Source organism: Malus sylvestris, chromosome 9 (assembly GCF_916048215.2).
Source record: "Malus sylvestris chromosome 9, drMalSylv7.2, whole genome shotgun sequence".
In the NCBI taxonomy this organism is placed as follows: Eukaryota; Viridiplantae; Streptophyta; class Magnoliopsida; order Rosales; family Rosaceae; genus Malus; species Malus sylvestris.
Window position 1 is genome coordinate 12,368,117 of NC_062268.1, and position 12,422 is coordinate 12,380,538.

Below are 12,422 nucleotides of genomic sequence, written 5' to 3' on the forward strand. Positions count from 1 at the left end.
TGCAAATTGAAAAGGTTATGGCGCCCGTTACGTGTAATTCTTGAACAACATAAATTAAGCAAGAGTACAAAAATCAAGGGTTTCTCAATGGTATGCTATTAATGTATTGCAGAATTATCGTCAACTTAAACTATAGTATCACTATATAAGACGATTTTAGCTTAATTTGTTAAGAGCACTCAGCCTTCCACTTAAACTACCGAGTTCGATTTCTCTACTCAATATTGTTGTATCAAAAAGTAACCGAAAAATAAAGAGCTTTAAAATATATTGGGCCCAATACCAGGCCCAAAAAAATTCATTTTTCGAGTTACCCAATATTAAGGTTGGGCTCGGGTTAGGGCAGTGAAACCCGCCCAAAATGAAGCCCTAGTAAGAAAAGAAAGAGAAAAATCAGTAGTTTGTGTTTTGTCATAGCTTCCATCGTCGTTTCGACTTTCGAGGACTTGAATTGCTTGCGTTCGTCGACCCAGCTCTCCGGCGTCGTTTTGGCTCGATTTGCATTTCAGGTTTGTTTATTTCCTCCTCACCATTTGCCGCCCCCCCCCCCCCATAAAATCTCTTCCTTCTTTCTTCTAATCCGTCTAACCTTTCCCTTCTCAGCTCCCTGTTTGGTTTCCGAGAAAATTTAATTTTCCAACTTTCTCATGGAATTTTCCATCTCAAATTTCACCACCACCGTTTTCGGCTCACTTCAATTTCTGAGAAAATGAAAGTAAAACCAGCTGATAACATAACTGACACAGAATCTCGTTTGTTTTTTTCCTTGTATTTTCTCGGAAGCCAAACAGGGGGTTTTGATTTTGGTTGTGATTATGATTGAGGATTAGCTCTGTGTTTGGATTAAATAATAAGCTATGGTTTGCAGAGATTATAGCGTTATGGATGTGAACTTTTGAATGTGGAGTGGATTTCTGTGGCAATTAAGCCCTGAATTGGATTAATTATTTTAATTGGGGGTTTTAATTAGGGTTTTGGGTGCTGTATCTTAGTTGCTATAACTTTCGGATGGGAATTGAATTGTGAAGATAAATGAAGAAGGTAAGTGGAGCTTCAAGTCTTAGTGTTAGTGTATTGGCTGAGAGAAATTGATCTTGCCCGGTTGCACCATTGCTCGGTTCTTCGAAAAGTACAAGAGGAATTGAAATGCATTGTGGTGCGTGATGATGTTCATCTGAGCAAATTTAGGGTACATGATGATGATTTGCCATTACGTCTCGCATTTTTGGTTTTTGGATGGGGAGAGTAAAAGGAAAGGAGGATTCTTGAAAGTGTTTATTCAAACGAAAAGCGTTTGAATGATGTCCTTGCTCTTTCATATAACATGTAGATGAGTGAATGTTTATGGGTAAAAGTTATTCATTTGTCATGAATTAAGAATGACAGTTCATGGGAAGAATTGTGATTGAAAAAGAGGACATATTCCAAAGAGCGTGCTTAGACCTTCTCGAATGAAAACAAACTGCGGTATGAGAGTTTCATTATGTTTTGATCTTTAAATTCTAGTACTCGACATATTGGAAATTGCAGGGATGACCGTAAATACAAGTCTCTTAATTTGACCCGAGTAGGTTTAGAATGCACAAAAAGGTTTCAATTCTAATGTAAATGAAGCTTTTTGTTTGCTGGTTCTTTCTGACTGCAACAGTTTTTGTATTTATTCTAACTTGTGGTCCAATTTACCTCATTCCAATATGCTTGCAAAGCTTCCTGGAGCTGAAACTCATCGTTTTGTGTAAATTTGATACAAGTTAGAGGCAAACATAGAGTATAGTCGATTCCTTCTGTAATTTTGTCGTTACTGAGTTTAACTATCTATGATTATGAATTAAGATGCTGCTATGGAGCTAATACACTGGGTGATATTTTCTGTAGTTGGGAGTAATGGAAATGATACTGGTGGACCCTTATGGGACGAATCCTGGACCAATTGATGGTTCAGTGCTTTATGATCAGGACAAGCATGTGTCTTCAGCAGTTTGGGATGGACAGGTGCAGTGCACAATTTAATGAACCATATAAGGCTTTTTACCATTTCCTTCCGTTTTTTTTAATGAGCTATTTTTTCTGATCTGGATGATAACACATATTTTTAACTACCTACAGGAACGTGGTGCACTCAGATGTCATGAACACACTTCAAAGCTTGATCAATGGACACTCACGGAGAAACAGGTTGAGTTGGTAGAGAAAGCTGGATTTGGTTATTTAAGATGGATTCCGGCAATCAGTCTAGATAACCCACTCATTTCTGCACTAGTTGAAAGGTGGAGGAGAGAAACAAACACCTTTCACCTTAATGTTGGAGAAATGACGGTAACTCTTAAGGATGTCGCACTATTGCTCGGACTAGCAATTGATGGAGACCCTGTAATTGGTATAACATATACCACCTGCAACTCAGTATGTGACAGGTATCTCGGAAAAGTACCAGAATCTAGTTATACTAGTGGTGGAATGGTGAAGCTAAGCTGGTTGAAAGAGTTCTTTTCCCATTGTCCCAAAGATGCACCACTCGAAGTGATTGAATGTCATACCCGTGCATACCTCTTATATCTTGTTGGAAGTACAATATTTTCTACAACTACTGGGAATAAAGTCCCTGTCATGTACCTTCCACTGTTCGAGAATTTTGACAATTGTGGGAGATATGCCTGGGGGGCAGCAGCATTGGCATTCTTGTACAGGGCACTGGGAAATGCCTCTCTGAGATCTCAAAGTACAATTAGTGGTTGTTTAACGCTACTACAGGTTATCTACATGTCTTTTTATTTCTTTTGTATTTTCTATTTTTTTTAGCAGTTCCTTTGGCTCTTATTTGCAGTTGCTTCTTGTTGATATCTTTTTTTTTATATTTCATTTCATATTTTTGCAGTGCTGGAGTTACTTTCACCTAAATATTGGACGACCAAAGCTCAATACTGGTTCAATGCATGATCGTTTTCCTTTTGTGCTTAGCTGGAAGGGAAAGCAAAGTGGGCCAACAACAAACCGTGATGTAGTGTTTTACCGTAAAGCTCTGGATTCCTTGAAACCATGTGATGTAAGTTTTTCCTTCTTCTTTCCATCGATAACTGAGTCAGCTGATATGCTAGTTTTAATGTATGATTTTAAAACAAATTTGACATGGCGTTGGCTTATAGGTGGAGTGGCTTCCATATAGAACTATGGACAGTACAGTGATTCCAGAAGATATCAAGAGCAATCTGAATATAGGGAGGTCAAAAACAATGCTGATATGCTTTGACAAGGCAGAAAGGCATCTCCCAAACCGTTGCCTAAGGCAATATGGCATGTCTCAGTCAATCCCAGAGGATGTACAGCGATGGGAGAGAAAAAGTCGCGGAGTTGATGGTGGGGTTGACTTGTCAGGGAAAATGGAGTCAGAGCTTAATGAATGGCTGGAGCGTCGATATCATATTGTTGAAGGTGATGATGGTGCAGATGAAAGTGATTATATGCTGTGGTACCTGAAAATTACACGTAAATTTATAGGGAGGCCCATATCTCTCTCATCTGAGTTTCAAATAACGGTAATATTGTATTGAATAAGTAAAATTATAATTTATTGGTTATTGTCAAGTGTGAGGATAAGGAGATGGTGCATTATCTTTAAATGATAACGTTATTAACTTTTGCAGAATGCTGGGTTGAGGGATATTGCACGCATAGCAGATACATTTGTAACAGACGGGTTGGACCAAAAACAAGCTGATTCAATTGAAGAAATCAGAAGTATTGCGCATCAATGTTTGAGGGACCAGATTTGTGGTCCAGACATACCGTCACCCACCCCACAAAATGAATTTGGGAAAAGGATGAGAGGAAAGGAGAGGGTAAGAAGAAAAGGTATGGGAAAACGTTTGCGGAAGGATGATCCAGCACAATATATTACTGCTAGTGAGGACGATCAATCCCAGTTTTGTGGTACCAATGTCAGGGTTGAGCAGATACGTTTTCAGGATGTACACAGTGAAGATCATTCACAGCTATATCATGTTGACAGTGAGGTCACTGCTTTGCATATGATCAACGGAGATGGTGAGGATGAGAATATGCAGCTATGCAGTGCCGACATGGGGTTTGATCATTCAGAGCTAAGCCATGCTGCTGTGGAAGGTAATTCTGAGCTAATCCGTGCGGTTGTGAAGTTCGATGACACACAGCTTTTTGAAGCAACCGAAAAGATCGACTCACAGCTTCATGATGCCATAAATGAAGTCAAGGACTCACAACTGTCTGATTCAACTAAGGTAGTTGATACACAGATGTGCAATGCAACTAAGGTCATTGACTCACAGCTCCGTGGTGCACATGACGAGGTTGATGACTCAGAGCTTCCTCATGTTACGAGTGAGAGTGATCCACAAGCATCGAAAGTTGAAGCAGAGGTTGTTCCAGAGCCTTCTCTTGAAACTCCTCAGGACATTGCCCAGCAGAGTAAATGTAGTGTCGTAGTATAACATAAAGCCGCCATCATGCAATTTTTCTGAGGTAATCCATTCACACGAGCAAAGACGTGTACTCTGATCTGATAATTCTTCGATCTTATTTGTACTATTTTCCGCTTGCATTTGTTCTATACCAGATGAACCTATAATTCCATTTTATTGTTTGACAGGCAGCGCGAGCGTAACTATACGAATTACAAATATGCAGCTAGATTGGCAGTCTTGGGGAAGTAAGCTGGCAACAAGATGCTTCGGTTCGTGTTAATTATTCTACTGTTTTGTGCTGTAACAATTTTATGTCTGATCTATTTTTATAACGTCATCTTCGTCTTTAGGTTATCGATTATTCACTTTCGTTTCCAAATGTAAAGATTACTGGAAGTTGTGTCTGTTCAGGTACTGGAAATAATGTATAATTTCATGTATATTATGATCCCTCTGAAAATGTTGAAGTTTCGTTTTTTTGGCGTTGGGTTTTATTGTTTTTTATACAAGCGAATAGCGATAGTCGGGGAGGAAAATCGAACCCGAGATCTTGAGTGATGAATGCTTTTAACTGACGGAGCTACAAGTCTTTTGCCTATCTTGGGATGCCTTTATTTCTTGAAGAAAATATAGGGGACAAATGGGCCCTTAAATCTGAATCACAGAGGACCATTATTTAGGGTAGTTCATATTTTGATTAAAACCCTTTTGTATTTTTTTGGTCGAAAGTCTTGTGTAGTGTCAGGCAACTAGCAAAACTCTTAACACTCCAATTTAGCCCTCGTGTGGAGTCTAGGATTCGGTTCAAATGGATAACTCGGTGTATTCAAGGTATGTTGAAGAAAGAAATGAAAAATTCTGCCCAACTTAAATTAATGAAACTTATCCGTTCTAGTTGTGTTAAAATGGTAGGATTATAAGGGATATGTTTTATTCATCAAACGGTTTTGTTCAAATCTCTTTTCTAATCCCTTCCGAAAAAGCAACCCCAAACGAAACTTTAAAGTTAAGTAAAATTTACTCTACCATATGGCGGTCTATATGAAAACTAAACACTTCCAAAGTTTGGGTTCAGGGTTTAGTTTCAGAAACTTTTTTTTTTTTTTTAAACACCGCTAATCGTTAAGATTTGAACTTCTTCTAACAAAGTCGAAACTCGAAGGTGTGAGATGAAATTGTTATGTGCTTAGCTTTAGGCATTCATTAGCACAAGTTCAATGTTTTGTGCTGCTATGCGACACTGCCCTGGTTTGCACTTTCACGTCATGGTTTTCTGTGAAAACCATTGTTTAAGTTGAAGGCTTTTGTTTATTAAACTCAACCGTTTACACCTGAATTTCATGTTGGGAGAGGACAAGAGTAGCAATTAATTTCCTTATGTGGGGATACAATTCCAATGCAAACTATTTTTGTCGTTGAAAACAAAAAACTGAAAACTACTTTCTTACATTTTAAAATTTTGACCTTAAATTTTTATTTCTTAAAAATTGAAATTTAAAAAAAATATTAAAAATTGAAAACGAAATAATTATCAAATTTGCTTTGTTTCTTAACAATAGGAAGACAAAATAGTGTGTGGGAAAAGTGAAACATGCCCCTTACAGGGTCCCTCGATATTTTGACCATACCTTTGCTTTCAAATTATCAAATTCAGATTTAGATCCTCTCATGAGCAAAGGAGACAGAGTTTCCTGACCCCAAATATACAGACCGTTAGATTTTGATTCAACGGCTATAATTATTAAAAAGATTCTCTGTTTGTAGCCGTTGAATCAAAATCCAACAGTCCGTGTGTTTGGATAAAGATGCTCGTCTCCAAATCCATCAATTCTTACTCATATTACTCAGATGTTATGATTCGCCCTTCCTCCATTGATTTTCACCACTCCTCCTATCACTTCAATCACTAGTCCTCCAACTCACCCTCTCTCCCTCCCCCCCCCCCTTCTCTCTCTCTCTCTCTCGCACTCACATGAAGTGAAAACCCCATCTAAAAACCAGACAACAAAATGCTGCAACTCACCAAACCTCCTCCATACCTTGACACAATGTGCCTTCCCTTCTCACTCTCTCTCCCTCCACTTCTTCTCTTCCTTCTCCTCTCTCTCCCTCCTTCAACCACCGCCGCCACCAATACCATGCTTCCATCTGAATCAGAAACCCTCTTCAAGATCATGGAATCCATGTCCTCTGATCAACCCTGGAGAATTTCTCACCCTACCCCTTGCCAAGCTTCCTCCTCCTGGCCCGGAATCGAGTGCAAAATGGGAAAAGACAATCGCCCCCATGTCTCCCGGCTAGATTTTGGCTCCCCACCAAACCCCTCCTGCAAAAAAACAGCCGCATTCCCTTCCCTAATCTTCTCCCTCCCATTTCTCCAATCTGCTTTCTTCTTCAACTGCTTCACTCACACAAAAACCACCCTCTCTGTTTCTCAAAACAGAGCATCCTCCCCTGCCTCCCTCCAGCAGCTCAGCCTCCGGTCCAACCCGGCACTCACCGGCCCAATCCCACCTCAAATTTCCTCCCTCAAGTCCCTTGAGATCCTCACATTGTCACAAAACCGCCTCTCTGGTCCGATCCCACCGGAGATTATCACCCTCCGGAGACTAATCCACCTTGATTTGAGCTACAACATGCTCACAGGCACCATCCCTCTTCAGCTGGGCAGTCTTAGAAACCTCCAAGGTCTTGATTTGAGCTACAATTCTCTCACAGGCTCCATCCCAGACACAATTGGTCAACTGGGTTTGCTGCAAAAAGTTGACTTCAGCTCCAATCAACTCACAGGCTCCATCCCCAGTGGCGTCGAAAAGCTCGGTTTATTGGTTTTCATGGCCCTAAGCAACAACAGGTTAAGTGGGCAATTTCCGAACGGATTGGAAAAGCTGCAGAACTTGCAGTATTTCATTTTAGACGGCAATCCAATGCACATTCCTCTGCCATTGGAGTTTGGTAAATTGGTGAAACTCCAAGAACTCAGGCTGGCTGATTCCGGCTACTCGGGCACTATCCCGGAATCCTTCTCCCAGCTCAAGAATCTAAGCACTCTGTCGCTGCAGAACAACCGATTAACCGGCAAAATCCCGGTCGGGTTTGGGAGCCTCTCGCACATTTACCACATGAATCTGAGCAGGAACATGTTGGGGGGTGTTGTGCCTTTCAATGCAAGTTTCCTCAAGAGGTTGGGGAGGAACTTGGATCTCAGTGGAAACCCAGGTCTCTGTCTGAGTTCCTCAGAAGCTCACGGTTCGAAAGTTGGAGTTAATGTCTGTGGAAGCAGTGATCAGATTGCTTCACCAGCTTCGCCATCGAAGAATTCTCAAGCTCCTCTTCCATCTGGGATCTCCAAAAACCCATTTTTTCTGTTTGCTGTTTTGTGTGTTTGGAGATTGCATCATCAGATGCTTTTAGTGTGATAAAGTATATTTGTGTTTAATTTAGTCTGATTTATTGGTGATTAGTATAAAATATTTTTAAAAGAAAACTAATAAAAATTGTTTAACAACTTTGAATTTTAAAGATAAGGACATAATAAAGAGTAAAATGAATAGTACCAAAATTGATTTTTTAGTGTAAAAATGCGGTTTTTCGTTAAAATGAACCGTATCCGGAGCTTTTCTTTAAAGTTTCCTATTTTTAATGGATATAAGATTTTATGGGGTTTGCAAGATTTGATGTGCGTATGGGGGATTTTTTTGACAATTTTAACAAAACATTCCCACTATTGTTCATTTTTAACAAAAAATTACATTTTTATTTTTTCCTAGTACTATTTACTACATCTTTATTTATCCTTTTTCATTAAAATTTAAGTTTTTTTGGACTTTTTGTTAGTTTTTTTTTTTTTTTTTTTTTTTGACAAATAGTAAGATAATATATCAAATATGTAAATTACGGACAAAATAATTCGAACTTGGATAGAGAAAGAGCACATTGCTTTAACACCAACTTGGCCAAACGCATGTAAGCAACCTTCTTTTAATTTGTTTGAGAATTTTTCTTCTTACAAATTCAAATCATGTGGTTGATCTAGAAGAATTTCTGGTGTAACGGGTATATTCTCATATTGGTATTTCTCTAATTATTACTTTATCCCGTGACACTAGCGAAATACAAAAATATACCTCACAAAAAGTTACAAAACCGATTATCCATTATGAGAGATTTTTAAGTGTGATCGGTACATATAGTGGTACACCACTTATCATTATATAAATTATAGGATATATGTGTTAAAAAGTTAATAACTTACAATATAAAATTTCTCACCAGTTATATAAACGTAGTATATCATCCGTATTCCGATCCTAATGAAAAATTTCCCATTAATTAGAATATCTGTGGTCTACAACCCTAGTCATAAAGCCAATCATGTCGTCAAATGTCCAGACGGTAGCTGAAAGCTTTATTCCCTTACTGGTTCCTTCTTTGATATTAGATGGATCAATCAATTATTTTCTGCAGCAGATGAACATAAGAAAAATCTCGACACATTTGAGATTAAAACCTTAATTATAATATTTAAGTGATTCAGAGGACACTGCCATTGGGAATTTGGAATAGCATTTTTCGTGTAATAAGCATGTTTATTTCTGTTCTTTGACAAAATTTTCAAACCCAACGCCTTCGGCTATGTTTACCACGAAGCAAACTTCTTGACAGATGCCGCTTTCGACGGAGGCATTAACTTGTTATGGTCATGTGGTGCATAATTGTAATATTTAGATTAACTCTATCTTTGATGAGGCTGCTCTTGCATGACAATATAAAGGATGTGTAAACATAAGCGCTAAACAATTGGTAACTTAATACAATGTTAATTAATCGTCTACACTTGCTCCAGGATATTTTGCATAATCTGAACCGGCCATTTTATATGTATATGTTATCACTTAAAGATTATCCTCACAAAATTTCATTGAAATCAAATGACATTTACTTATCTAACTGAGTCATATCAAGTAGGCAAACACAATATTGTTGATAAACAAGGGAAATGATCACAATAACAATTGTTGGGCTAGACAATTTCCGGTTGCAGTGAATTTTTGCAAAAATGATTTATGAGTAAGCGGTTCTATGATTCAGATCATGAAATACTTTGTAGAGCGGGCCCAAATAAGTGATTAATGTTGTTTAAATTATTACTAACTGATTAACACTTAAACACTTGATACATACACACACAACATATTGTTCTTCAATAATTCCATGGAAATATGCAGCTCCTGATTTTGACACTTTTGGGGATATTACCATTAGCAAGCAAGAGAGAGTATCATCTGACACTATATATGTTGGTTCGATTAAAGGTTTAATTTCTGGGGACCCGAACCAGAACCAGATAGATTTCTCTTTGAAGAGTAGACATCAATTTAAACCAGAACTCGTAAATTTCTACCACCCATACCAAATGTACAACAACAATTCATGCTCAGTAAGAAAATAACAGAACCTGGTTAAATTTGTAAACTTCATCAAATAACGAAAGTGAAAATGAAATTACAGTGGCGGGATGGGGTATTATTTGTAGGACAATTGCCCCTGTGGAGGGAAGGTTGATGAAACAAGACCACCTGCTTGCAGAGAAGGACTAAATTGCAAAGGACACATGGCCCCTCTTAATATATGGATCCCACTATTCATTTTTCAACATTTGAAAAAAAAAAACTTCACTATTTGTAAATAGTGTCTTGGTACAACATTTACTATTTACTACTGCATGCTTAATAGTAAAGTGACCTAGCTATTTATTTACCCACCTCCCCACTTCAATTTTGAATCCCATTTATTAGGGTATGTAGTTCTTGCTTCTCTGTATTTACAAGTTTGAATTCGTATAAGCAGAAATTTTACTATTCTCTGGTGTATAGCATAATAAAAAATGATGAAAATCTCTCGATATAGATTAGGACCTCACACTAATCTTTTTGTATATGTAGTTTACTTGATAATCCAAGGGGAAAAGCTCAGTACAGTCCTCTATGCATGCGAGTAATTCTGAGGCGTACATATTTGCTAGAATATGAACATGCAACACAAAAGCAATTAGTTTCAAGTGATGGTGTTCAATTATGTTTTAAGCTGTCCCAAGGCAAAACTTCCCTTTCAAAAGAGATTTTTCAGTATGACCGGTATACGAGATGATATACCACCTGTCATTATACAAATGATGAAATATGTGTGTTAAAAAGTCAATAACTTAAAAAAAAATAAAAAAATAAAAAATTTCTACCACTTCTATAAAAACACGTGGTCTATCGTCCATATTCCCGTCACAAAAAAAAATTTCTCGTGTAGGGGACAAATCCTAACAACTAAAACCGTAATCCTAAGTAGTTCAATTTCATCATTGGCTTTGTGCCGCACAAAACGTTGATCAACGTTGATATATCTCACTGATAGTTGGCCAAGATAAAATAACATACGTTCAAATCAAATGATTATAAAAAAAAAAAAAAAAAAAAAACAAAAGTAAACATGCAATCATTTAGTTTTAGGGTGTACTATTCACACACCTTATTTTACTTCTTACACACCCCTTAATAATTTTTGTCCGTTGATCTTTTTCAATTCATCCGATTCGACGGCCGAAAATTAAAAATGTGTGTGAGAAGTAAAATAGGATGTGTGGATATCACACCCCTTTAGTATTTCGTCTAATGCTATAACATGCACGGTATTTTTTTTTTGCGGAAAATGATTCTCTCCGGATCTTCTTTGTGGGAATTCGGATGATCAATTAATCGTATTAATTCATTGTACATTGTGCGGTCAATTTTCATTAGGTACTATTTATATTCAATTTTAAATTTAAAATTTAAAATAATTTCTGACCGTACAATGTATGATGAACGAATATGATTGATTGATTCCTCGGATCTCCACAAAAAAATCCGAAGATGATCATTTTCATTTTTTTGCACCACCTTGGATCATACAGTGAATATTGTTGTACCAAATCACTAATTAATGCGTGCATATATAATTGTATATACATGAAATTATAAGCCTTCATTCAAAGGTGAGCAACTATTATTGACAAGTAGAATCAAATCCAATTTCCAGTTCTAGGAAACAGTTCGAACAGGTAGAGTCCAAAACTATCACACGCCCCATCCCGTCCCCAATGCAGTAAAGGAAAAAGTAGATCGCACAGTCACTTGTCACACCCATTAAATTAATATATATATATATATATATATATTCTATATTTATCATTCAAGGGCTCATCACTCTCTCGACCAGATTTTGTCACCAAACATGTATTTGGAAAGAATGAAGATGAAACCCTACTCTGAAAAGGCATCTAGTCATCAAGGCCAAATGGGTTTTTTCGTACGTGCATAATGCATGCATGTGTGAGAGAGAAGCAGGACGTTGATGTTTCACCCGAAACTAAACTAACAATGTATATGTAGCGAGTAACACAACTTCATATAATAACATGCAAAGTTTGGTAAATTAACTTTCGACGTGAGACTTCTTTTCATATTCTCACACACTTTCTTCACCTGTAACGAGTTCCAAAGCCTTATATGTGGGTTGCACAAGAGTGACACCAAAATGTGTGTGACAATGAGATCTAATACCACAAAAGAAGTTGAAATTCTAGCATAAACCAATTGGTCATAAGAGAGTAACTATACTTCTAAAAAACACATGCGAAATTTGGTAAACTTCCAATACAAGACATTTCTTCTTATTGGCGAGAGTTACTACAAAAGGAGGGGTGGTGGTGAATGTAACCAGAAGGCATGGACGGAGGGAGGTAAGGCCTATTGGGGGCACATGCCCCCTCTCATCCTATTTTGTTTGCATTATAAATTATTCAATTAATCATTCCTATTTTTTATGCTTTACAAATTATTCAATTAATCATATTAAAATAATGAAAATCCTCTTTTGGTTTTTAAATGCCCCTCCTTCCTTTCTGTATATTTTTCTCATGCACTAATGTCTAAACCTTATTGAATTGCATAT

At 37.4% G+C, this 12,422-nt stretch overlaps 2 protein-coding genes across 3 annotated transcripts; both read left to right on the forward strand.

The window, feature by feature from the left end:
- Positions 1-405: 405 nt before the first annotated feature.
- Positions 406-4,911, forward strand: LOC126583150 (protein MAIN-LIKE 2-like). 2 transcript variants are annotated; one of them, XM_050247448.1, is made up of 7 exons: positions 406-509; positions 1,876-1,992; positions 2,107-2,751; positions 2,876-3,043; positions 3,144-3,533; positions 3,642-4,494; positions 4,622-4,911. In XM_050247448.1, exons 2-6 carry the CDS (start codon positions 1,885-1,887, stop codon positions 4,461-4,463), a joined length of 2,133 nt encoding a protein of 710 aa, XP_050103405.1. In that variant the 5' UTR covers positions 406-509; positions 1,876-1,884; the 3' UTR covers positions 4,464-4,494; positions 4,622-4,911. The 2 variants fall into 2 exon arrangements, with proteins under 2 accessions (XP_050103405.1, XP_050103404.1); XM_050247447.1 differs by lacking the exon at positions 406-509 and adding an exon at positions 548-1,467.
- A 1,451-nt stretch (positions 4,912-6,362) lies between these two features.
- Positions 6,363-7,875, forward strand: LOC126634106 (receptor like protein 29-like). The gene has a single exon (XM_050304595.1). The coding sequence runs from the start codon at positions 6,446-6,448 to the stop codon at positions 7,853-7,855; it is 1,410 nt and encodes a 469-aa protein (XP_050160552.1). The 5' UTR covers positions 6,363-6,445; the 3' UTR covers positions 7,856-7,875.
- The last annotated feature ends 4,547 nt before the right edge of the window (positions 7,876-12,422 follow it).